Source organism: Ochotona princeps, chromosome 7, assembly GCF_030435755.1.
Source record: "Ochotona princeps isolate mOchPri1 chromosome 7, mOchPri1.hap1, whole genome shotgun sequence".
NCBI lineage: Eukaryota > Metazoa > Chordata > Mammalia > Lagomorpha > Ochotonidae > Ochotona > Ochotona princeps.
This window is the reverse complement of record NC_080838.1, coordinates 17479142-17504918: the sequence shown is the minus strand read 5'-3', so window position 1 is coordinate 17504918 and position 25777 is coordinate 17479142. Positions and strand designations below refer to the sequence as shown.

The window sequence follows — 25777 nt, the reverse complement described above, 5'->3', positions numbered from 1 at the left end:
CCATTGCGTTGGCTCCAGATTATTATTGTTATTATTTTAAATAATTAAGGCTAATGTAAAAATATATAGCTGCATTTTCCGGTGGAATTGCTCACCTAAATCAGGGCACGCCAGGTCTCACTCAGTCGAAACTGGCTGTTCATGGTTTGTTCTTTCCTGACATTCAGCCGCCGCCAGCAGCTGGTGGCCACGTGCTCAGCTTGGCACCTGCACAGCCGCAGGCTTCCATGAGAACCACACCTTCCTGTACTGCTTGCCGCCTTCCAGGCAGCATCTGCAGCGACTTCTGATCCATCCCAGATCCCACCAAGACCAACCGAAAATGCTTTCCCAACTCTTCGAAAAAGTTGTACAATGTTCTTTTCTAGAGCAGGATTTATGCTGTTCTTGTGAACCATACAGCAAATAATTTGTTTGTATTAACATTTTAAAATCATAAGCTGAGAAGGTGCAGAGTAATGCAAAATGCAAAAATGCACTTTTGACTTAACTTCTAGACGGAATAAAATATTCAATAAAATGTTTTCTAAGCTGTATTTTTCTGAAACATTTTCTAGAACTTCCCTAACAACAGATGGGATAGTTGAAATGCAAACAAAAATGAGCGCATTGGTGCCCACCCTTGAGATTTCCCATGTCTCTATTTTTTTGCTCTAATCAATTCCATAAATACCATAAACCGCTATCAAATATTTGGAGGCAAGTTCATTTTAATCACCGCAATTTAAGCTCTTTCAACCAGAAAACACCTTAAAAAGCATTGAGTGAGATTGCAAAATCAAGCAGCAGCAATATAATAAATGAAAAGACTGGAAGCTGCTGGGTTCATTTTTACATCTAACAAACACAGACTAAAATTCCTAGCAGCAATGAAGTATTCCTCCATCTCTTCTTGCCTGTCAGGGAATGAAAAGCACTGTAATTTTTTTTTAACTTTATCCATGGTGTGATGAAACCAATTTATTACAACCGTGAAGAAAGTATTCTTTTAGAAAACAATGCTGAACAAGAACTAGGAGTAGCCTCTAAGGATCTAAGTCGACAATGGATGACAGAGAGAGTGGCACTTCAATCTCTCTCTCTCTCATACACACACGCACACACCCCGTCTCAGCTCTCAGGACTTTGGGTTTTTACAGCTTCCCTCGTTCTAACCAGGACAATGGATTTCACTTTCTGCTAGGAGAAGTCAGATTCTTGTCCTGAAGTATGCCACTCGCAGCCAGGGGGCCCACCACAAAGCTTACTGGGTAGTAGATCCAACACACTCCATGCCGAATGTTGTCCTTGTACTGCCCCTTGAAGATGAGCCTCCCATCTGTGTCGTACTCCTGGGCCGGGCCGTTCAGCTCCCCATCCACGTAGGTGCCCTGCAGAACTCCTCCATCCTCATACGTGTAAACTCCCTGGCCCTGCAGGGCGTCATCCACGTAATACCCCTCCAGGGTGCTGTGAGAGAAGAGAGAACAAAAAGGCAGATCGGACCGTAACTCACCGCTCTTCAACAGCGGACCGCATCGGAGATGCTGCATGCCTGGCTCTGTGCCAACCCTGCCACGTGTTCAAGAGAATCTCTCGGAGTCTCACGGGTGGCTAGGAAAGATACTTCAGTCATACAGTAAGGTTAGGAAGAGGGAGAAGGAGAGTTAATCCCCAATTCTGAATTCCCATGAATTTTTTTTTTTTTTCTGGAGGAAACAGAAGCAAAATGCTACAGGTGGTCACTGGGAACATACTTCCTCTAATCAAGATGACTCAAGAGCCAGCACTGTGGAGAAGTGGGTTAAAGCCACTTCCTGCAGCGCTGGTATCCCATATGGCTGCTGGTCTGAGTCCCAGCTGCTCTAGTTTCAATCCAGCTCTCTGCTAATGCTCCTGGGAAAGCAGTGGAAGCTGTCCCAAGTGAGAGACCCAGCTGAAGCTCCTGGCTCTTGGCTTCCACTGAAGCTACTTGGGGGGAGTGAACCAAAGGAGATCTTTGCCTTAAATAAATAAATCTTATAAAAAGGACTGAACGATAGAAATCCTGGCATTTCCCTGTCTGCATCTGTACCACTCTTGCTTAAACTCCTTCAATGTATTCCAGAATTCCTGGTGGCTCCCCAGGCTCTTTCCAATGGCTGTGGGCAGTGATCTCTTAACAAGACACAGGTTATGTTGAACATGTATAGTTGCCTGCAAGTCATTAACATTTTCTTCATTGCTGATATCTTAGCCAATCAAAATAATCCCCTTCCAGGCTGGCACCATAGCTGAGCGAGCTAATCCTGACTGTGGGGCAGGTAGCCCATACGGGTGCCAGTTTGAGTTTTGGCTGCTCCACTTCCTATCCAGCTCCCTGTTGATGGCCTTGGAAGGCAGCAGAGGGTACCCAAGGCCTTAGGCCCCTGTACCCATGTGGAAGACCCAGAAGACGTTCCTGGCTTTAGATCAGCTCAGCTCTGGATTTTGCAGCCATTTGGGGAGTGAACCAGTTTCCCAAAGATCTCCTTCTCTTTCTGTAACTGTGACTTTCAATAAAAAATAATTAAATCTTAAAAAAAAATAGAATCCCCTTCGATGCCACTGGAAGATATTTTGGTATCTATATAAGTGTGTGTAGGCATGCATGTGTGTTTGTGTGTGTGCACACATTTACAGTCACACAATGCTAAGGCATACACCCTGAGAAAGTTGTTGGTAGGTGATTTCATCCTGTGGGAACTTAGTGGTGTGTTCCTATACAAACCCGCATGGATGGTTCACTGTACAGAGAGGCTGTGTTATACTCTCACAGGGCCATGATGGGATATGTGCTCTGTTGAATGGGCTGTCAGGTGCCACATGGTTGTGCACGTATGTACCGGTACACACATGTGCACACACGCACACACACGCACACACAAGCATGCTCAGTCGTGCACGAAGGGGAGACCGCAAGCTCAGCCTGCTCATCTCACTAAGCCCAGCCCAGGGGCAGCTCACAGATGGGCTCTTAGCGCCGTGACCTGAAACCCTTTCCTTCTTCCTCAGAAAGCACATCTGCAAGCTGAGAGACACACTTTCAGTGTCTCCAACAACATTGTGCAAGAAAACCAACTTTAGTAAGAATACCCTTTTAGGACTAAAACTTGGTACGATGGGGGAGGATCAGCTCAAATTATTTCTAAAATTAAGAATGGAAGACATTTAGAAACAAAGACAGCTTGATTATTTTAACATATGCAGATAGCATTCATTCATTAATTCAACTAGTAAACAGTGTGCCTTCCAAGTGGGGAGCACTGAGGGATGAACAGAACCGACATGATGGGACAGGAGAGCTGGGCCGGTACACACCGTCTCCCGGCACAGGCAGGACAGGCAAGCAGTGTGTCCATGTGCTGCAGCAGGTGGGACACAAAAGGGCCATGGGAGCTGATGCGGCTGCCTCTGACTCTGTTAGCATCTTGTCTTCTCTTAACGAATGGCTGAGAGTGATCTATAATTATTAGATGAAAAGCACAGCCTAAATAACGATCGCCTCTGATTACATTGTAATTGCACTACTTGTAGTCTCCCGAGGAGATAAATAGTTCCCTTTCAGTTTTGTTTCTGCTATCAGTGACAAATAGGCTTACTGAATTCACGAAGAGAATAAAGTGCACTTTAGCGTGGCCCTTTGCATAAATAATCAAAATTCTAAATCAGAGGGGCTTGGATTAATGAGATTGAACTGTCGTTAAATTACTACAATCTTTTTTTTTTTAAAGGACAACCCCGGTGAAGTATAACTAATCAACTAACATAACGATGCAATATACAGTATGAAAAAAGAGTCATCTGTTTTCCTTCTTAGCACTGCCAATAAAATTCAGGATGCTCAGTGAAGTTCAAATTTCAGACAACAAATAATTTTTAGTAGGGTATGTCCCAAAGATTGAATTATATTTGATTACAGCAATCTTTTACAAAGATTTGTGTATTTAATTGAGAGCAGAGTTGCAGAGAGAAAGGGAGAGAGACAGAGATGGAGAGAGCTTTCTTCTACCCACTGGTTCACTCTGCAAGGGCCAGGGCTGAACAAGGCCAAAGGTAGGAGCCTGGGGCATCATCTGGGTCTCCCATTTGGGTAGCAGGGTCCCAAACACCTGGGCCCTTTTTCTGCTGCTTTTTTCTCAGGCCATTAGCAGGGAGCAGGATCAGAAAGGGAGCAGTCTGCACATGAGCCAATGGACTAGTCTGCCGGTTTTCTCAGGGCTACAATCTAAGCTATAAGGCACAGGTCTTGCAAATGAGCTTAGCCAAATTGTATGGACTTACACACATTTCCTGCCCCCATGCTATCCTGGCCTGTCCTATTTGCTCTCACCTGTGGAACCCTCTGTGTTCCCACTGCTCCTACGTCCTAGAAGCAGGAGCTGTGAGCTTCCTCCCAGTCCTACTGACTTAAGGCACACAAACTCAAATTCATACAGCACTGGGGAACAATTCTTACCACATGATTTTTTCAGTATCTGCCTGAGGCCACTGCTTAGTTCTCCTGGCAATGTTTCATGAAGACTTGGTTGAAAGGTGATGACAAAAGGGACATGTTATCTGCCTGAGCTAGCTTCTCCAGGGAAATCAAAATGGAAAGTCTTTGAAATTCTCTGTCACTGAAGAAGTAAAATGAAAACTTCTTCAAAGTGGCATTTAAGAGGCCCCTTTCTTTTTAATATTTTCTTCCAGAAGAGCCTGGCAAAGCATGGCCTCCTCCTCTTTGTGCAAATAATGTTTTAATAGGACATGAGTGCGTGCACTGCTTGCATCTGCCATGGCTGCATTCATATTACAAAAGCGGTGTGAACGGTACGGCAGTGACCCTATGTGGCCTGCAAAGCCCAATCTCCGCTCTGACTTTGTACACGCAGAGTGCGCGGAGTCCTGCTCTGGAAGTCCCCTCGTGTGCATGTCCGCAGGAATCTCTCCAGGCCTCAGCTCCATTCTGCGCTTCCCTTGCTTAGCCTCTTAGACCACTTGCCAATGAGCTCTTCTAACTCCTCAGGACACATTCAGGCAAAAAGTGACAGATTACCTTTCCTGCCCGCCTCCTCTCCCTCCCACCTTCCCCTTCTTTCCACTCTCTGTCTTTCTAAACAAAAATAACCTTAGGATAATAATGAACATTCCCAAACTTTGGGAACTTTTTATTCAGGAAAGAAAACAATCATGGAGAAAATGATGCTACTGAATGGCCATTAAAAGGTGGCTAAGTGGGGCCCAGCGTGGTAGCCTAGCTGATAAAGCCCTTGTCTTGCATGTGCCGGGATCCCATATAGGCACCAATTTGTGTCCCAGCAGCCCCACTTCCCATCCAGCTCCCTGTTTATGACCTGGGAAAGCAGTTGAGGATGGCCCAAAGCCTTGGGACCCTGCACTCATGTGGGAGACCTGGAAGACTCCTCTGGCTCCTGGGTTTGGATCAGCTCAGCTCTCTGGCCGTTGTGGCCACTTGGAGAGTGAATCAGTGGAAGGAAGATCTTCTCTGTCTCCCCTTCTCTCTGTAAATATGACTTCCCAGTTAAAAAAAAATCTTAAAAAAGGGGGGGGGGTGCTATGTGATGACATTTGAATAGCAGATGTACAGAAAGTTGTTTTCTAATCCTTAAAGCAACTGGATCACAAGTTGTTGAAGTGTCTGCTTGGCTCCATCTTACCCAGGACCTGCTCCTCCACCACGCGGGGTTCTGCTTTCCTTCCAAGTCACCCTTGACCTCATCCAGTCCACACTACTCTGCTGTCTCTGTTGATGTTACATTTCTGAGTCTCATTTCTCTCGCCAGAGTGTAAGCGCCTGGCAAGAGTGGGTCAGGAATATGCCTTCATGTATTCCTTCCCTGACACAGAAACACAGCGCGCCTTCCGTGGGTGCTTCTGCTGTGAGAAGAGAACAGTTCCTCAAGGGTAGGAAGTATTTCTTACACGGATCAGACTGGGATAATCTGCCTGTGGAGAAAGTAAATAAAAACTCTGTGTTTCATGTCCTTAGCATGTTAAGAAATCACACAACAGTCGGTGACTTGTTTAATTTTTTTTTCTGGCACCAGCATTTGAATCAAACCACTAGAAAACAGAGAAGAAATTAAAATATTGATTTTAATTAATTTCTTTCTCTGCACGTGGATAGGCCATTTTTAGCAGAGCTCTTGGCTTAGAATAAAATATCCAGTAGTAAAAGAAGTTAGGAGAGCTTACTTACAAAGAAATGACGAACTTTTTTTTTTTTTACAATTGTTTATCTGTCCTGATACACTTGTGATATATTGAAATACAACTGTATTTTTATTTACAAAGTGCTTCTAGCAGTTTTGGCTCCTCTTCATGGTGTTGCCCTTACAAGCCTGTCCTCCCTCTCTTCTTCCTCCGCTCTCTTTCTGCTCTCTGCCATGCGAGCATGCCGGGAAAGATGGCCAGGAAGTAGGCAGGCCTTCAACAGAAACTGAACCTGCTGACCACTCCCTCCAGAACTTCCAACCTCCAAAATTGTGAGGATCAATGCAGCTACTCAGACCACAGAGAGTGCTACCATGGGTCTATGCTAGGACACTCACCTTGCCATTGTTAGCAGCAAATAAACACAGCAGCAACGATAGACAGACTGTCCTCCCCTTCCTCCCCAACTCCTCCACCCTGAGCACCTGCCCAATGCCCTACAGGCTGCAAGAACACAACTCTGAGAAGTAGGCATCACTACATCCATTTTACAAATGAGAAAAGAGAGGCTGGGGGAGGCTGAGGGTCCGGGCCAGGCCTCTTCTGTACTGATGGCTAAGGACCTGCCAAGGTCCTGAATTCATCTCAGCCCTTCTTTGAATCGGGCACAGTCATAGAGAAGGAAGGGGCTTAAGTCAAATTCAAAGCCTGGTGTGGAGAAAGGCATCAAGGGCCGCAGAGCCCCTGGCATCTAGACAGAAGGCAGGGGCAACGGGCTGACAGAGGGCTGGGGTGGACCTAAGCCCGATGCTTAGCTCCAATCCTTACTGAGTAGGCTTTGCATGAGCTACTCAATTGCTTTGTGCCTTAGTTTCTTCATTAGACAAATGGGATTATGAAACCTATGAGGGTTTTCAGAAAAGTTCATGGTACATTAAACAAGGTCAGCATTGTGGCACAGTGGGTAATGCCAAAATAAAACCTTTAGACAAACGGATTTGAACATAAACTTATTTGGTGCAAAAAAAAAGTTGGTGAGCACTGGTTCTACTTCTAGTCTAGCTCCCTGCTTATGCCCTAGAAAAGCAGCACAGCATGGCCCAAAGCCTTGGGACCCTGCACCCATGTGGGAGACCTGGAAGAAGCTCCTGGCTCCTAACTTCTGGCTCAGCTCCAGTTGTTGTGGCCAGTTGGGGAATGAACCAGTGGAAGGAAGATATCTCTCTCTCTCTCCTTTTCTCTGCAAATCTACCTTTCCAACAAAAATGAATCAATCTTTTAAAAAAGTTGAAATCCAGGCCTAATTTTCTCACAGTACACTTTTTCTATGGGCTTGTTGAAGACTGTATCTATTACTTCAAATTTTTGGACCAAAATAAATTTATCTTTTAATCCTATTTTCACGGACTTCTGGAAATACTCTTTTACTTAATAGATTGTTACAAAGGCAATGTGTCCAGTGTTATACAAATGGGAGCTATGTAAAGTTTTCCCCTCCCATTCTTCTTGTATGTCACAAAGCCGTTTGCTTCAATTACAATTATTCTGTAGAGTACAGATGAATATATCTGCTGAGCCTGTTTCTAACAAAAGCTCGATGACTGTCCACCACCAAGAGGGTTCCTCAGCCACATGCGGGAGGTTGGAATACATGACGTCACAAGTTCGTTCCAATGTTGCTGTTTCTGAAATGGGAGTAAGCACTTTGTAAATCCAAACATAAGAAATCCGTATGGACCTGTCATCTGGGAAACGTGGATAATTTTCATTGACTCCACAGCTGGGAGTCCTTGCGTGGGTGGTGTGGCCAGGGATAATCCACAGAGAACCCTCTTGGTGGGCGCATCTGTATGGTTGAGTGATGTCAGACACTGATTTGAGCTGGGGAGAATGAAGCCACGTAAGAGTAACTGCCGTGAATTGAATTGGCATGTTGGTGAGATCAACAGTACATAAGGCATATTCTTTAAAGGAATGATTATCTCATTTTTAGCTTTGGCTGAAGTGGCATGGCTTTTTATCAACTCCATAGCTCCCATCCCTAAAGAAAGCCAATCTATGTTGGGAAAACCTCTTTCTCATAACCATTCTAGGATCATGAGAGGTCCATACATTTTATTTCTAGGAATCTTGGCTGAAATGAAAACTAAGGAAATTATTATAATGAACAACCCAACTAGGAGTCCCTATAAAAATGAGTTGTGGGGCCTGGCGGCGTGGCCTAGCTGCTAAAGTACTCGCCTTGAAAGCCCCGGGATCCCGTATGGGTGCCGGTTCTAATCCCGGCAGCTCCACTTCCCATCCAGCTCCCTGCTTGTGGCCTGGGAAAGCAGTCGAGGACGGCCCAATGCTTTGGGACCCTGCACCCGCGTGGGAGACCCGGAAGAGGTTCCAGGTTCCCGGCTTCGGATCGGCGAGCATCGGCGGCCCGTTGCAGCTCACTTGGGGAGTGAATCATCGGACAGAAGATCTTCCTCTCTGTCTCTCCTCCTCTGTGTATATTTGGCTGTAATAAAATGAATAAATCTTTTTAAAAAAATAGATCAGTTTTTCTATTTCCTCCTCATTTGTAGGACAAATGGTTTGATGAGGTAAGAGATGAGTGATGTGACTTCAGGTTTTTGCCTTAGTAAGTGAGTTGTCATCCCTTGCCTGTCCTGCTCTACATTTTGTCACCTAATGAAGTAAAGATCAGGTCTGGATGATGATTTCACGATCAGAAAGCATTCTAAGGCTCAGATAGGTAAGCAATGAATATTTTGGCTACATTAACTGCTTTTGCTGTTTTTACCTTGGATATAAATAGAGTCAAGGTATATATATATATGCCAAGGTATATATATATTTACCTTGAATATAAATATATTAATTAAATAATAAAGATGCTCATATTGGCTGCCACCAATACTTACCCTTGTAGCATAGGGTGGGAATTGAAAAAAAAAAGTTTTCTCTTTTTTACATCAAAATTAAAAAATATATATTGCCAAGTCAGATATACAAAGAGGAGGAGAGACAGAGAGGAAGATCTTCCGACTGTTAATTCACTCCCCAAGTGACTGCAATAGCCAGAGCTGAGTTGATCCGAAGCCAGGAGCCAGGAGCCTCTTCCGAGTCTCCCACACAGGTGCAGGATCCCAAAGCTTTGGGCTGTCCTTGACTGCCTTCTGAGGCCACAAGCAGGAAGCTGGATGGGAAGTAGGGCCAGCGGGATTATAACCGGTGACCATATGAGATCCTGGTGTGTGTGAGGTGAGGATTTTAGCTGCTGGGCTACCTCACCAGGCCCTCTTTTTGCATTTTTGTTGCTGGAATGTTATATTCCACCAAGCATTTTCTATATTTGCAATAAATTAAAATACTGTGCTTCTACTTGGGAGCTTGGTTACACAATTTAACAGGGCTATATCTCCTGGGAATCTGAAAATTTTAAAATTGTGATTCTGATTTATTATAGTTTATGACAAGAAAAAGATTGACTCTAGAATTTTCTTGATCTCAATTTATATTTGTAGCAGCACATCTCTTAAATCTGTGCTCATATAAGATTAGAAAGCATTGGTCCAAATCTGTTACTACACATCGTGCTCCCTTATCTCTTTCTAAACAGGGTTCTTAAAACTACAGACAAGCCCTCTGAGTGAGACATAAACAAGCATTACAGTTTGAAAGAATTTTCCTTAACAAAAAGTATTTTTTGGGTTTGGTGTGATGGTTCAGTTAGCTAATCCTCCTTCTGCAAGGCATCCCATATGGGTGCTGGTTCATGCCCTGGTCATCCCACTTCCCATCAGGTTCCCTGCTTATGGCCTGGGGAAGTGGCAGAAGAGAGCCCAAAGCCTTCGAATGCTGCACCTACATGGGAGACCTAGAAGAAGTTCCTGGCTGTGATTCAGCTCAGCTTTGGCTGTTGCAGCCATTTGGGAAGTGAATCAGCAGATGGAAGGTCTTTCTCTCTGTCTCTCTCCTGAAAATCTGCCTTTACAATAACAATAAACAGATCTTTAAAAAAGCATTTGTTTCCTCATCACTGAACCTTTTTGGTGACCAATGGGTTCTGACTGGCAAGGAACATATCACTAATTTTACCCAACACAGCAGACCTTAAAAGTGAAGAGTGGTCACAGGGGAGGAAATTTGAGTAGATAAATGTCAAGGAAGGTATAGCTCCAGTAGAAACACCTGGCTCAGGCTGGTGAGATAGCCTACCGGCTAAATCCTCTCTTTTTGGCCACCGGGATCCCATCGGGGTGCTAGTTCGTGTTTTGGTTTCTTCACTTCCCTTTCAGGTCCTTAACTTGTAGCCTGGGAAAGCAGTAGAGGACCCTGCACCTGCATGGGAGACCCGGAAGACACTCCTGGCTTCAGATTGCTTAGCTCTGGCCTTTGCAGCCACTTGCGGGAGCGAATCGATGGACAGAAGATCTTTCTCCCTTTGTTTCCTTATCTCTGTAAATCTGCCTTTCCAATAAATCTTTTAAAATAATTAAAAAAAAAGAAACACCTGGCTCTTCCAATTCTATATTCCTCCAATCCCCTGGGAAAGACCTGGTAGATCTCATGACATTTTTTTCAGTCATTAGACCAACTCACAAATGTTTTTTCCCTCTCAGCAGGTGTCAACATGACCAGCAGTGGGCTTAAGAGAGATGAGGACGACCTTTGGGGATCCTGTCACAATAGCGCTTCATCACTGGTCACAGAGCCGTAGCCCTGACCTTCCTCCTTCCGCCTCTTGGAGACAGACCAGATAAGCCCCTGGACTGTTGGGTGATACTATCTCTCTCCCAGTCTACTGACTGACCTATGTGTCTATATGTGTTTGAGTGGGAGCTATAAAAGCAAGGGAAAGGATGCTTCAAAAAAAAAAAAGCTATTTCTAGGCTATAAATAGTGATTGGATGGCTGCTTCGACCTGACCTAGTGCACCTGCATAAATCTCTGGGCTCGAGTGGCAGAAGCCTCTTGGGGCCACAGTGCCAAATCTGATAGGGGCGGCAAAATGATCACAATTCCCAGCCACTCTCTGCTGGCCTGGGTGGTGGGAGTCAGCCCCTCAGGTTTAGCATAGAGCTTGTACTTAGTACCCTGGTTCAGAAACTCAGTCTAGCCCAGCAACACTGTGTGGCAGGTCTGCTATGCAGGTAGGTATCTGATACCAAACAAATCTGCATGAAAGTTTCCCCACGAATCAATCCACTATTGGCTCTATCCATCAGATTTCAATCGTTGAGTATGTGTGTGACAGGGAGCAGGCTTGAGGGAGAGGGGATGTGAGGGGCAGATTCTTCCCTCTACTCTTGTCCAGCAGATTTTATTATTAAAAGATGTATTTGTTTTTTGTTTGAAAGGCAGAGTTGTATAGTGAGAAGGAGAGACACAGAAAGATCTTCCAGCTGATGGCTCACTCCCCAAAAGGCTGCAATGGCCGGTGCTAGGCTGGCCTGAAGCCAAGAACCAGGAGCCTCTTCCAGGTCTCCCATGTAGGTGCAGGGTCTCAAGTACTGGGCCGTCCTCCATTGCTTTCATAAGCACATTATTAGCAGGGAGTTGAGTTAGAAGTGGAGCAGCTGGGACTCAAACCGGTGACCACATGGGATGACAGTGCTGTAGATACACTATGGTGCCAGCCCCCCAGCAGACTTTTTTAGTGTCAAATTAAGGGAAAGGTACTCTGAGGAATAAGCAGGGTAACAGCTGCAGTTTTGCCATAAAGAAAGCCTTTATTAATGAGGAAGAAGGAACTAAAATATTGCACTCACATGGTAGACCTAGAGGAAACTCTTGGCCTCCAACCAGCATAGCTCCAGCCATTGAGGCCATGTGGGGAGTGAACCAATAGGTGGAAGATCTCCCCACTGCTCCTTCTCTGTAGCTCTGCCTCTTAAATAATAACATAAATAAATCTTTTATTTAAAGATTCATTTATTTTTATTGCAAAGTCAGATATACAGAGAGGAGGAGAGACAGAGAGGAAGATCTTCCATCCGATGATTCACTCCCTAAGTGACCGCAATGGCCAGTGCTGTGCCAGTCCGAGGCCAGGAGCCAGGAGCCTCCGCCAAGTCTCCCACTCAGGTGCAGAATCCCAAAGCATTGGGCCGTCCTCGACTGCTTTCCCAGGCCACAAGCAGGGAGCTGGATGGGAAGTGGGGCTGCCAGGATTAGAACCGGTGCCCGTATGGGATCCTGGTGCGTTCAAGGTGAGGACTTTAGCTGTTAGGCCACCATGCCAGGCCCCATAAATAAATCTTTTAAAAATGCTTTAAAATTTTTTAAAATGAGGTGAGGAGTTGGGGAGAGGGGTCAATGGGATAGAAAAAGCTGGAATTAATAAAATGAAATTTTACAAAACTTCTATGATGGGCTTTACTTTTGTTCTCCCCTGTTTGTATCAAATGGGAGCCTGAGGAGATGCTACTATTTTTTAAAAAAAGATTTATTTACTTATCTGCAAGACAGAGTTACAGAGAGCCAAACAGAGATCTTCCATCTGCTGGTTCATTCCCCAGATGGCTGCGCTGCTGGGAAGGGGCCAGGCTGAATGCAGGAGCCTGGAGCTCTATGCACAACTCCATGTGGCAAGGGCACAGGCTCCTTGCCTATCTTCTACTGCTCTCTTAGGCACATCATCAGGAGGATGAACCGCAGCCAATTAACCAAAACTTGAACCAGCATCCATGTGTGCTGCTGCTGGGACTGCTGATGGCAGTTTGACCCATTTTACCACAACTCTGGCCCCATGCTCTTATCCTCCAAAACAGTTCACTCTCCCTACAGCAAAGCTTATGGGAGACATGCCAGTCACTGCAATCACCCTTCAGCTGTCAGCATAGCACAGACATTTACTTTCCCAAAGGAATTCTCAGGTTTGGGAAGTTCTGGCCAGTTAGCAACATCAGGAGTAGTAAGTGGTGCAATATCAAGCAGTTCTGCTGTAGCTAAGTCTGTTTGTGGATTACCCAAGCAGCTGGACTGAATATAGCTGGCCCTTGCACGACTCAGAACTCCTCTAAGGACTTGAGAGAAATTCACACGGATGCTCTTTGCTCCTGAAGTTAACAGGCTTTAAATGGTCATGGCCAGGAAGCAGCACCAGGGCAACCCCGTCTCCTCCAGTCTTTCCCACCCATCAGGCAAAGTGCCTCTGCCACACAGTATCCCCCAATCAGGGATGAAGGCCAAATTAAGACAAAGCTGATGTGAAAAAAATATTTGAAAATTAGATAGATCGTGGACTCAGCGGAGGATGCCCCACCAAAAGCTGGAATACTCTAAAGACAAACACTGAATCGTGAATTTGCAGCAATCCCCTCCCGCATCTGCCGGGGCCCTATTGATAAAGGTTCTTTGCCAGGGATTTTTTCCAGCTAGTCTCAAAAGGGCAGGGAATATGCTGAGACATGGGTGAAGATGAAGAACCAGTGAAATAGAAAAGCCTTTCTTCAGACCACCAAGAAACCAGAGGGTAGCCAGGAGGTGAGCAACTGGAGTGCTATGCAGCATGTAGTGTGCTTGGATTAAGCATGGAGCAATCACTAACAAAATTGTGCACACTGTGTAGTGACCGTGTGACTTCATTTTGAAGTATTAGGGTCAATCCCAATCCCTCTAAGTATGGGATGACCAGGTAAGTACCTGGCGTGGGACTGGAGGTCCCTGAATGTGGCTTGGTGGAGTACCTCTTTGATGGGCAAGCCACCTTGAGAAGCCACAGCCTTATCTCCATGGCCCCGGAGGGTGAGGTGGGAGAGGTAGGATTTTCACAGTTTCCACAGCCGTGCAGACACCTCAGGGTGACTTTCATGTTGTGTATAAATTATGCAAACACTTTCATTTGAATTCTTTCATTCAGAGTTGGTATCATTCCTTCCAATGGAAACCACTGGGAACCCACCCCCGCAACAAGAGCAAGCAAAGCAAAAACAGGAATGCTACCTGCCATCAAAGAAGAAGAACTTCCCTCGGCCATTTTTTTCTCCATGGACAAAGTTCCCCTCAAATCTGTCAGTGGAGGAGTAGGTGACTGTGCAGAACCCGTGAGGTAATCCGTCATCATCCAGGTGCCCTGGAGAAAGGGAACCACAATGCAAATGTAACATGGCCAGGCTCAGAGGCTGCCAGGCAAGCCTCACCCCCACAGTTCCCACGCCTAGGGGCTCCTTCCCTGGCAAGAGGGGCCGGTGACCTCGGAAAGGTTTCTCACTTCATCTGTGTCTGCAATATCAGCTTGATGGTTATGTGCACTGTGTGAGCCCAACTGATAGGTCCGCCACAGAAGGACTGAGCACTTGAACTTCAAGTTTGCATTTGTCATGGAACTGGGGTTTATTATCCGTCAAAACATCCGCAGGACATGTTACAATTTTCCAAGCACTTTGCCACACAATACTTCGCATATTTGGAATGAATGTCCCCGACCTCTCACACTCAGCTGCCACGTGCTAGAGATCATGCTGTGTGATGACCTATTACCAGATACCTGGTCTCTGAAATAAGCTTTGCAATCCCGGAACACTTGGCAATCTGATTTATGTGTCCTTCTCTGACATGATGTGGAGAAGTGCTAGGGTCAAAAATGGACCTAATATTTATGCACCTCATGGTACAATCACATATACTTTTTTTTTTTTTAAAGATTTATTCATTTTATTACAGCCAGATATACAGAGAGGAGGAGAGACAGAGAGGAAGATCTTCCATCCGATGATTCACTCCCTAAGTGACCGCAATGGCCAGTGCTGTGCCAGTCCGAGGCCAGGAGCCAGGAGCCTCCGCCAAGTCTCCCACTCAGGTGCAGAATCCCAAAGCGTTGGGCCGTCCTCGACTGCTTTCCCAGGCCACAAGCAGGGAGCTGGATGGGAAGTGGAGCTGCCGGGATTAGAACCGGTGCCCATATGGGATCCTGGGGCTTTCAAGGCGAGGACTTTAGCAGCTAGGCCACGCCGCCGGGCCCACAATCACATATACTTAAGATAAACCTTAAGCATGCTGCTATATCTTACAAAATTGTTAAGCTTTGAATGCCTAGGATTAGCCTCACCATACACCTGCTACCACTGAGTGTCAGTGGCCTATATTCTACACGCAGCTGGAAGTCCCCCGGGCCCTGTGAGCAGTAACTCTGAACACCCACAGCGGCCACTCCCTGCTCTCTAAGCCTCTGCTTCTGCCAGGTCAGGGGTTGGCATTTTCTTTTCTTTCTTTTTTTTTTTTTAAAGATTTAATTATTTTTATTGGCAAGGCAAATTTATAGATGGAAGGAGATACAGAGGGAAAGATCTTTTGTCTGTTGATTCACTCCCTAAGTGGCTGCAATGGCTGGAGCTGAGCCGATCTGAAACTAAGGCAGAAGCTTGTTTCTGGTCTCCCAGGCCGGTGCAGGGTCCCAAGGCTTTGGGCTGTCCTCCACTGCTTTCCCGGACCACAAACAGGGAGCCAGAACACAAACTGGTACCCTTATGGGATGGTGGCAAGAACCAGGTGAGGATTCAGCCACTAAGAGTTGTGCTGGGCCCATAGACTGGTATTTTCTTTTGTTTTTCTGTGTACTTATTTATTTATTTATCATTTTTGATGATATTTACATACTTGATTAGGGAGCAAAGGGTCAAGGGTTTGAGGAAGTAGGTAAGAACATTGTTTCCACATTCTTTCTTTTTTCCTTCCTGTAATCAGGAGGAAGGAGGATATAAAGGGAGAAGTCACATTCACCTCCCAACCATCCCAGCTCCCCGATGCGCATGCTCCGAGGGCCCTGCTCAAGTGGATTTGATAGTACAAGAGTTCTGAATTGCTGCTGATCTCGCCACTCCAAGCACGAAGATTTCTCTAGAATCCACTGGCTGACGTAGGCCACTTTAGAATCTCTGTTTGCCCAGTTATTCACTGCCAACATTTGGCTGGGGTAGTTGATCAATTTGTTCTGTCCTCCATCTTCTGCTATGGTTCCAGGTGTTCTCTGAAGGTTCTAATGTACCGTCACATTCTCCATATGCATTTGGCTATACTGTCTACTGTTTCATCTAAGGCACTGAGGAGGCCCAGCTCTGACTCATGCACATTGCGGTTGGACCATGGACCCTGCAGTTTTCTCCATTGTTGGAGTTCTGAGCACAGCAGTTCAGTTGAGGGATCCCCAAGGAAAGCTCATCTGAGGCGATCCCAGACCTGATTCTCGTGTTTCCTTGCCAATACAGGGTCCAGCACAGTCTGTCGCCCCAATCAGCTTAGACACAACTGATGGTTGCAATTGCTGGGTCAGTTCTGCCTCCAGTCCTGTCCTCTACAACAACCAATTGGAGTTGCAGCCCAGCGCAGTCTCACTCACCACATACTTGGCCATGTAAACCAGTAGGAGCTGCAGCCTAGTTGGAGCGACCCCCCATAACCCCGACCAGGCCCTCTCCTGCATCGTCCCCATGCTTGCCAATATGTACAGCAGATTGGCACAGTCTGTCCCACATCCCATTCAGCTCTCATACATGTCAATGGGCATTAAAGCCTAGTTCAACCCAACCAGCTCCATCTAGCCCACACATGTGCCAGCGAGTGTCACTCTGTTTAGCCATGCCTGCCCGAGTCCTGGTTCTCATTTTCACAACTCAGAGTGGCAACTCAAGAGGGAGGTGCCCACTATTTCCTTACTGGGCCCACTCCTACTCCCAGATCGTGCACTCTCCAGGTGATTCTGCAGTTTAACTGAATTTGCCCCCTATGTCAGCATCTGCCAACTGATGCTGTGACAAAACCCAACCAACCCACACCCACTCTGGCTTATGCATGTACCAGTAGGAACAATCAACCCAGCCTGGCTTTCCCCTGATCCAGCTCACATGAGTCCAACAGGTATTGTAGCCCTTTTCAGCTTGGTCTGCCCCCAATTCCAGTTCTCACACTCTTCAGTGAGAGTAGTGGTCTGTCAGGGGAGCCCCATGCAGCCCCCTCTACTTTGTTCGCTCCCTGTTCCCTGGGTCTCACGTCTGCTGGTTGAGCACTGCAGCCCATTCTGGCAAGGCCTGCCTCACCTCAGCATTTGCCAGTGGTGCTGTAACCTGGCCCAATCTGTCACCACCCACAGTTCCAGCTCATGCTAGGCTGTGGCCTAGCTCAGCCCAGCCCAGAAACCCCCCAGTCCTGGTCCTAATGTAAACTGGCAGGTGTTGCGGCCCGACCTGGCCTGACACACATACCATTCATGGCTTTCAGATTTGCCAGCGGGTAATATGAACTGGCCTAGCCTGGCTAGCCCCAGACCTGAGCCAAATGTATACTGGTGAGTACCATTACCTGGCCTGGTCTGGGCTGCTCCCTTTCTTAAGTTTTTGCACTCACCTATAGGGACTGTATTCCAACAAAGGAGTTCCCCAAGCTCCTCCATCAGAACCTCTCCCAATACCAGATCTTGTGCACACCAGTGAGTCCATAGGCCATCCCTACTTAGTCCACCTCCTGTCCTAGCAGGAACAATGGCCTTTCCTGACTGGCCCTTACCCTTTCCGGTTCTTACTGTTGGTTACTACAGCCCAGCCAAGCCTGTCCACACCCAGACAGAGGTCACTCATGGCTCAGCAGGGATGTAGTCTTAGCCCAGCCCATCCTAAACCCATCCTTGTTCTCATGAGCTCCAGTGGGTGCTGGTGTCTACCCCAGTCTTGTAGACCCCAGACCCAGTCCACACCATGCCAAGGGAGACTGCATCTATGCCCAAACTAGACAGTAGCCCGCATTCTGGCCCTCACGGTCACCAGTGGGAACTATGACCCAGGCAAGGCATTCCCTTAGCTCCCCAACCAGGCCTGTTCCTAGCCACAGATTTCACACATTGACCTAGCTTGGCATAGCCTCCCACCCATCCCCTGGCCTTTGCCTTAGGATGCTAGCCAGGCCTGACCCAGCCTAACCCCAGTCCCAGCTCTTGCTGGTGGGTGCTGCAACCTGGCCCTGCTCAATCTACTCTCATCCCTGGCTCTTGAGAACCAGCAGGTGTGGTAGCCTAGCCCAGCATGACCTGCACTCCAACTTGGTTTCTGCACTTGCCTGTGGGCTAAGGTCTGCTTGGCCATGAGACTGGCATTTTCTGTTTCTAGTCTAAACAGTTGATGTTTAGATTATTTACTGCATATTTCACACACACACACACACACACACACACACACACAGAATCACCTTGTGGATGTTGCCTACAGTTGTTCAGGTGAGTTAATTTTGGAGAGGTGGGTAAAATTCAGTTAGTCTACTGACTTTCCTGAATCATCAGCTTGGGTCATAGATGGAAGAGGTACGTGAACATTAAAAACCATGCATAGTGCAGGAACATGAAACAACTTTAATGTGGCTTCCAGATGGTTCACAGACATAAAGAAAAACAAGTCAAATGAATGCTTCAGTTTCTAAAGCAATTTTTTGTAACTGGTAAAAAATATTGTCCCCTAGAAGAGATGATAAGTCAACGATCTTGTAAAGAATAAAACATTCCCTGTTTGTGTTATTGAGTACACAAACATGAAATAACAACGACCCAGTGCCATGTTTTATTACTATGTGAGACTATAAAATAACTTTCTTAGAGTATATTACAATAAAACATGGCCACATAAATAATTTATCATTGATATAGTTCCTTTCCTCTTAATGCAAAATTAATGCTCAGGAGGGAACTAGGCCACAGTTGCTTTCTTCTTGCTCAGAAGCAATGGTGTAAGACACAATTCAATGGTACTTGTGTTGGGTGGAACCATTTGGACGGTTATCTCTTAGATACCCACTGATGGAATTTTTCTCACCAAAATAAATTACACTTGCTTGTTTTTTTCCTTTTCCTTTTCTTAGAAAAAAATGGGGCAGGCATTAGGTGTAGCAGTTAAACTCCTGCTTGGGGACCCAGCACAGTAGCCTAGTGGCTGAAGTCCTCACCTTGCACATGCTGGGATCCCATATGGATGCTGATTCATGTCCCAGCAGCCCTACTTCCCATCCAGCCCCCTTCCCCCCCCTTCCCCCCCAGTGTGATCAATATATTTCCATTTGTTTATATTTAAACAAATATTTGGAGCCTTTGTGTTCTTCTCTCCTCAGTAGTACTGCATGTAGTGAGGAGGTATACCGGTAAAGAAGAAAAATTTTATGCACCTGCCATGTATCTGTCAGTGGTTTACATGCTTTGCTAAGAGACATTTTAACCACTCTGAAAGTGCTGATGAAAGCTGGGAACCTCTTTCCAAACCCTCTAACTCCCTCTCTCTCTGGACAAAGGCAAAGTGGCTGAACACTCTTTCTTCCCTGTTTACGGTGGAGGAAAGTGCCTCTTAAAACATAAGGAGTCCCCAGAAAGTAGAAGACTTTAGAATTAAGATCACTGTCACAAAACTACCAGGATTTCAACTGCATATGCTGGCTGCAAGTTCTTATCTCTTCCAAGCATTCCCTGACTCAAAGACAAACATTGGTCCTCCCAGAGCTGATTGAGGTCAATTCAGAAAATGCGCCAAGTCAGCCAACAGCCTTCCGGGCCAGTTCCTGCGAAACAGAGGCCAAGCACCAGGCCCAAATAACAGAGAAAATTAGCTTGAATGACTGCCCTGTGTTTACAATGCTGTTCCAGCTGCTATACAGTTATCTGTCCCCAGCTGCATCTTGAATATTTATAGAAGTTAAAGGAAGGGGCAAAGGGGGGGGGGGGTAGGGAGGAAGGGAAGAAAAGTTAACAGTTGATAAGGCTACCCCTCTCTTTTTTTCATTGTTCTAAAGAACAGATATAAAGTTAAACGGTTCCCTGTCAGTTACTTCTAAGCAAGCCTTTTGCTTGCCCTGACAAGAGCCAGGCCTGTGTTTTGCGCAGGGACTGAATTCTTAGCAAGGAAAGCTCCCTCCACATCAGTCAGACATGACTGCTGACTGCATCGGGCCTACTGCTAGATCCAAGCACACCATGCATGCCTGTGTGTGTGTGTCCAACAGAACAAGGGACTCTCTCACTCACTGTTGGTTTTGTAGACACTGTTTCAAAAAAAAAAAAAAAAGCAATCACAAAAGTCATGCTTATTCTGGAATGCAGAGGACATAGACCCTTTATGCATGCATTTTTAATGGCTGTTAAGATCTACTTTTACTTTTGAGGAGAATTCTTTTGCAAGAAGAGCACACTTATCTAGGATGAGGGTCATAACGATTTTTAAATTCTTTTGTTACTATTTATTTATTTATTCATTGTTCCTTTGAGGGTTATAACATTAACATCTATTTTGCAACAAGAACCTGGTATCTGTCTCCTCAGCATGCATTTTTTTTTTAAAGATTTATTTATTTTATTACAAAGTCAGATATACAGAGAGGAGAGATAGAGAGGAAGATCTTCCGTCCGATGATTCACTCCCCAAGTGAGCCGCAACGGGCCGGTGCGCGCCGATCCGAAGCCAGGAACCAGGAACCTCTTCCGGGCCTCCCACGCGGGTGCAGGGTCCCAAGGCATTGGGCTGTCCTCAACTGCTTTCCCAGGCCACAAGCAGGGAGCTGGATGGGAAGTGGAGCTGCCGAGATTAGAACCGGCACCCATATGGGATCCTGGGGCGTTCAAGGCGAGGACTTTAGCCGCTAGGCCACGCTGCCGGGTTCCTCAGCATGCATTTTCCACAGGTTCAGAGTGGGAGCAGGCTTATTAGGGACAGGAACCTATCTCAGGGGTTTTTGCATAAAATATCCTTAATATTTTGCATAGGCTGGCACAGTGTAAAGCTGCGATGCCATCCCACACTCTGGTCCTCTAATTCAGGGATTCAAATAGCTCTCCCTCTTTGAGCATTTTTCCTGTATGTCTGACAGGCTTCTAGGCCTTTCTGCTTTTCCACACCTAACCTCTTGCAAGAGCCACCGAGGGGATGTCCTCACATACTACTCCAGCCCTCTCAATAGCCCCTGATCACACCTGCTGTCCAGAGCTCTGACGCTGTCACTCATGGCTCTCAAGAGCCCCTTCCACTCCCAGCAGCTTCTGCGGCTTCCAGCACAGGCAGCACCCTCAACCTTGCTGCCTTTCCTTGCCTTATCCTCTTCTCCCAGCAAGCCGCATCACAGTAGGACTGCATGTTCTTGCTTTGGGTGTGTCTACCCAATCCTATGCCTCTGTGTCTTCACTGAGTTGCTCTCTCAACTTCACTCTGTGCCACTTCTCCTGAGAAGTCTTCCGTTAGTTCCGTGCCCAAGCTAGAAGTCACTTATTTCCGTTCCACCACTACAGTTCATCAATGGAGACACAACCCCTTTTACTCAAAGCCATGCTAGGAACCACAGTACATTCACCTTTATCTATGTCTACAAGTTGACAAAGAAATAAACACTGCAAATATTGGTTTCCAAAGGCCTTGAGGAATAGCATTGGAAAAAACCCAACCCTCCATGCCGGGTCAAGGAGCTTCCAGGTGTTTGTAAGAAGCTGCCCTCCAGGGAGTCCTCAGGCCCTCTGGGGCTTCCCTAGGGAAGCTCAGCACCGGCAGGTGCACAGATCCGTTCGTGGCTTCCCCCACCTGAGCCACCAGGGGAGTCATCCAGCCTGAGTTTAGAATCTCATCCCAGCCACAAGCCACTCAGAAGAGAACCAAAATATATGTGATATAGATGACAGTTGACAACAATTTATTGGAGGGGCAGAGTAACAGAGAGAGTGTGCGCGCGAGAGAATGTTCCTGGACCCACTGGTTCAGTCCCTGAATGCCTGCATGGAGCAGGGCTGAGGCTCCAGGTGGAGCCAGGAGATGGGGATGCAATCCAGGTCTCCTGCAAGGGTGGCAGGAGCTCAGCTGCTTGAGTCATCACTGCTGCTTCCAGGAGCTGTGTATGCAAGAAACTGAGACCAGGAGTCAAAACTACGCATTGAATCTGGGCCCTCCCCTAGGGAAGGTTCAACCCATGAGCACTAGAAGCACCTGCCCCCCCAGACACTTAACACTCAAGTCCTGAAGAGATCAATTTCCTCTCCCATGGAAGTTTTTACTGAGGAAGAGAAAGTTTCTGTTGCAAAGGTTAAAAGTTCACTTTTCTTACCAGACACAACCTTCAAGGGCTGGCGTAAGTGGTATAGCACACCAATCCTCTTCCTGTGGTGCTGCCATCTCATGTGGGAATTGGTTTGAGTCCTGGCTGCTCCACTTCCTATCCAGCTCTCTGCTTAAGACTTGGGAGGGCAGCAGAGTATGGCCTGAGTTTTGGGTCCCTATACCCAAATAGGGGACCCAGAAAGAGGCTCCTAGTTCCTGGCTTCAAATCAGCTCAGCTCCTGCCATTGCGGCCATTTGGGGAGTGAACCAGAAGATGGAAGATCTTTCTGTCTCTGCTTGTCACTGTAGTCTGCCTTTCAAATAAAAATGAATAAATCTTAAAAATAAAGAACTCCAAAGTTTAATTTTTATTTAATTTTTCAAAGTTACCGTATGCTATTTAACTGTTGTTTGTAATATGAAGTCTATTTCTTATGCTTTACTGTCATCCATATGTTAAACAATACAGAGCACGGAGACCGCTTAGTATGGCAGAGGTGGGTTCTGGGAGTCCACACCTGTGTACCCCCCTCCTTGAGGGTCCTTGGTTTGGTTCTTCACAATTCAATGCCTCAACTTCCCCCTCTAGAAAACCGGGCTAATATTAGTAGTCATTTCATGAGACTTAATGGATCTGTGAAACACTGCACACAGCCTGAACTTCATGAGAACTGAACAATTATAGCAACGACAATAATAGCTGTGACAATGAAACAACTGTTTATGGAAAGCCTCAGAGAGGTCAGGACTGACATACCGAGGAGATACCCAGACTAGCTTCTCTTTGGGAAAAGATACTAAGTAGTTTAGCCTAGCCTGACACACACGTTTTGGATATTACATGAAGACCATGGCAACCGGGCCAAGCCTGGCTGGAGCAAGCTGATTGGTGCAGTCACAGTCAGGCTGTAGGCACTGTGCAAGTCTGAGCTGAGACAGGGCTAGCAACTTTCAAAGATTCAGGGTGTTGGCGACTTCCCCAGGTGTTTAGTTATCCCCACATACTTGTGAACAGCAGCCCCCCTCCCCTTGGGCCTCATTCCCATGTAAAGACTCCCTGTGGCGCACGGAAACTGCCCTGTTCGGGTCCAGAGAGCCTCCTGTTTCTAATGCAAATCCCAAAGCAACACTGATCAAGTTCTGAAGCTTTTGTTTCCACTGCCAAGGAGACTGAGCCCGGCGGAGGAGAACTTACACAGTTCTTAACAGATGCAAAGCGAGAGGTGACTTAACCTGAGCTCAGGGCTTCGTGTTCCGTTTACACACAGAAAAGGAACCTTGGCACAGCCTTTCGTAACGCGGGCACAGCAGAAGGCCAACCACTAAACTCACAGGCACAACCCAATCCACCAGCAAGCCCCACACCAGCGTTCCAGCTGGAGCTCACAACAGACTTTTTTTCTTCCCCCTAACAAAACAAAAACACCTTTTAAATTTGAACATTTACAGCCCGTTGCACACCTGACTCAGAAATCCTGTTCCACTTCAGCTCATCCCGAAACTTCAGCAGCCCTGTCAGGGCAGTTAGGTGAAGGAAAACATAAAAACCAGATTTTCCCCAGAGCAGCTATAACTATGTATCCTTATGCGTTTGTACGGCGACGGCAATGCCAGTTTATTTTTCTTTATGGCTTGCGAGAACTTCTAGATGCAAATCAGAAAATAAAACCACACAGACACACACACACACACAACTGAGCTGGCAGCTAAATCTTATTTACTTAGATGCACCGTTCAAAATATCGTGGCGCAACACCACCCAGCAGCCGGAGACATCACGACGCGTTGTCTGGGGCACAACCGAATTCATCAACAAGCGCCTTTCCCATATTCGCTGTTACAAAATCATAACCTCTCAAGGCACGAACAGTGAGATTGTATAACGTCCCTCGCTGTGTTTCCCCCCCCCCCCCCCGGAACTAGGAAGAAAGAGGTGGGGAAACTAGACAAGTCCGGGGAGGGGCGGAGAGCGCGACGCCGATGCGGTGATGTCACCCGCGGCCAGCAGCAGGGAATTCAGAAAGTTCAGTGTCACTCGGCAACGTGGGTCCGGCCCGCCGTGAGCCCGCACTGCGCGCCGCGGAGGGGGAAGGGCGGCGCGGCCGAGGTCGCCCGGGGGCAGCCGAGGCCACGGCCGTTGCCTTCCGGACGGCGCGCGCGTTCGAGTCCCGGGTCGGGAGCGTCGTCTTGGGCCCGGTCATGATCTCATCTTTTTGGAGAAGCGGCCCAGGCGGCTGTGGCGGCCACGTGCCTGGTCCGGCCGCGTGCGCCACGCGGGGCTGCGGGCGGGGGATGGGGTGGGGAAGAGAGGCCAGGGGAGGGGAGGGGAAGGGACTGTCACCCGGACGCGGCCCGTGGTGGCCGTGGTGGCCTCGGGCCACAGCAGCCTGCGGAAAGAAAGGGTTGGCTGCCAAAATTGGGGTGAGGGATTGAAGAAAGGGGGCAGAAGGTGGAGACCGCCGGCCTCAGGGGCAGCCCACGCAGCGGGAGCACCTCAACCCTCCATTCCCAGCCCCGGGAAGACAAGCGCAAGGCTGGGGCGGCAACTCCGCGGGCGGATGCAGGCTGCGGCCGGACGTTCCTGGCGTCCTGGACCCCGGCCTGCGCCCCGTTGGCTTGGCGTGCGTTCCCGGCGGTGTGGCCCGGGCAGCACGGCCGGCCCCCGCCCGAACCCGCGGCGTAGGGGAGAGCGGCGGCCTCGGGGCCCGGGGCGCAGCCCCGCCGCTCCGGCCTCGCTCCGGGAGCATTGGCCGTCGCCTCTCTCCCACACTCCGTCCCCCCATCCCGGGTCCCGGAGAATCGCTGTACCTTCCACAGCCTCCTCCACCATCTCGTCGTCACTGTCCATGGCGGCCGAGGACCCTTCCCAGCCCGGGGCCGTGCGGCAGCCTCCCGTGCCTCTGGCTGCTCCGGCGACTAAGCGAGCGCTGGGGCTGAGCCCTGCGAGTTTGGAGGAGGAGGAGGAAGAGGAGGAGCAGTAGGGGCTGGCTCGCACTGCCTCCCCCTACAGTGCTTTCATTCCTCGGTCAACAGCTGCTGGTGCAGCCGCCGGCCCCCTCCCTTCGCCCGCCTGCCCCTCGCCCGAGAGTCTCCAGGGTGCAACCGTCACCGCCTGCAACTTTCTCCTGTGGTTCCCCCCCTTTGTTGTCGAGCAGCTGATCCGCTGACATCACCAGGCGCCGGTGCGCGCCATCCCTCGTTGATTGACAGCTCCCTGTCCCTTCCCAGAAGTGAAGCTCCTGAAAACCAGAGGCGCTCTCCCGGGGTGGGGGACGCGTTCTCCCGGCGCCGCGGCCAGCGGACCCCCGGCGCGTCCGCGAGGCTCCCGGCCTTGTGCGCGCCTCACTTGGCACACTAGGAGCACGCTATGCGGTCCGGGACGCCTCCGGCTGTTCCTGGCCGGCGCGCGGGACCACCTGGTAGCCGCCTTCAGGATTGGGGGCGGGGGCTCTCCTGACCTCCGGCGGCGACTGGGGCTACCGTCCCCGCGCAGGAGCCTCTCAAGCCCGGGGGAAGGTGAGGAAGTTTTACTGAGCCCTGGCACCCAGACCGCCTCTCGCCCTTGCCCACACCCCCGCCTCACCCCGTGTGCC

At 48.1% G+C, this 25777-nt stretch overlaps 1 protein-coding gene across 1 annotated transcript in view; it reads right to left on the bottom strand.

The window, feature by feature from the left end:
* Positions 1–25393, bottom strand: part of SETD7 (SET domain containing 7, histone lysine methyltransferase) — a 44749-nt gene extending 19356 nt beyond the window's left edge. The window contains exons 1-3 of the mRNA XM_004588147.3: positions 24993–25393; positions 14092–14221; positions 1248–1449 (exon numbers count right to left, since the gene is read on the bottom strand). Of these exons, the coding sequence (XP_004588204.1) occupies positions 1248–1449; positions 14092–14221; positions 24993–25032 (372 nt within the window). The 5' untranslated portion in view covers positions 25033–25393. The remainder of the gene's footprint in view (positions 1–1247; positions 1450–14091; positions 14222–24992) is intronic.
* Positions 25394–25777: the final 384 nt, after the last annotated feature.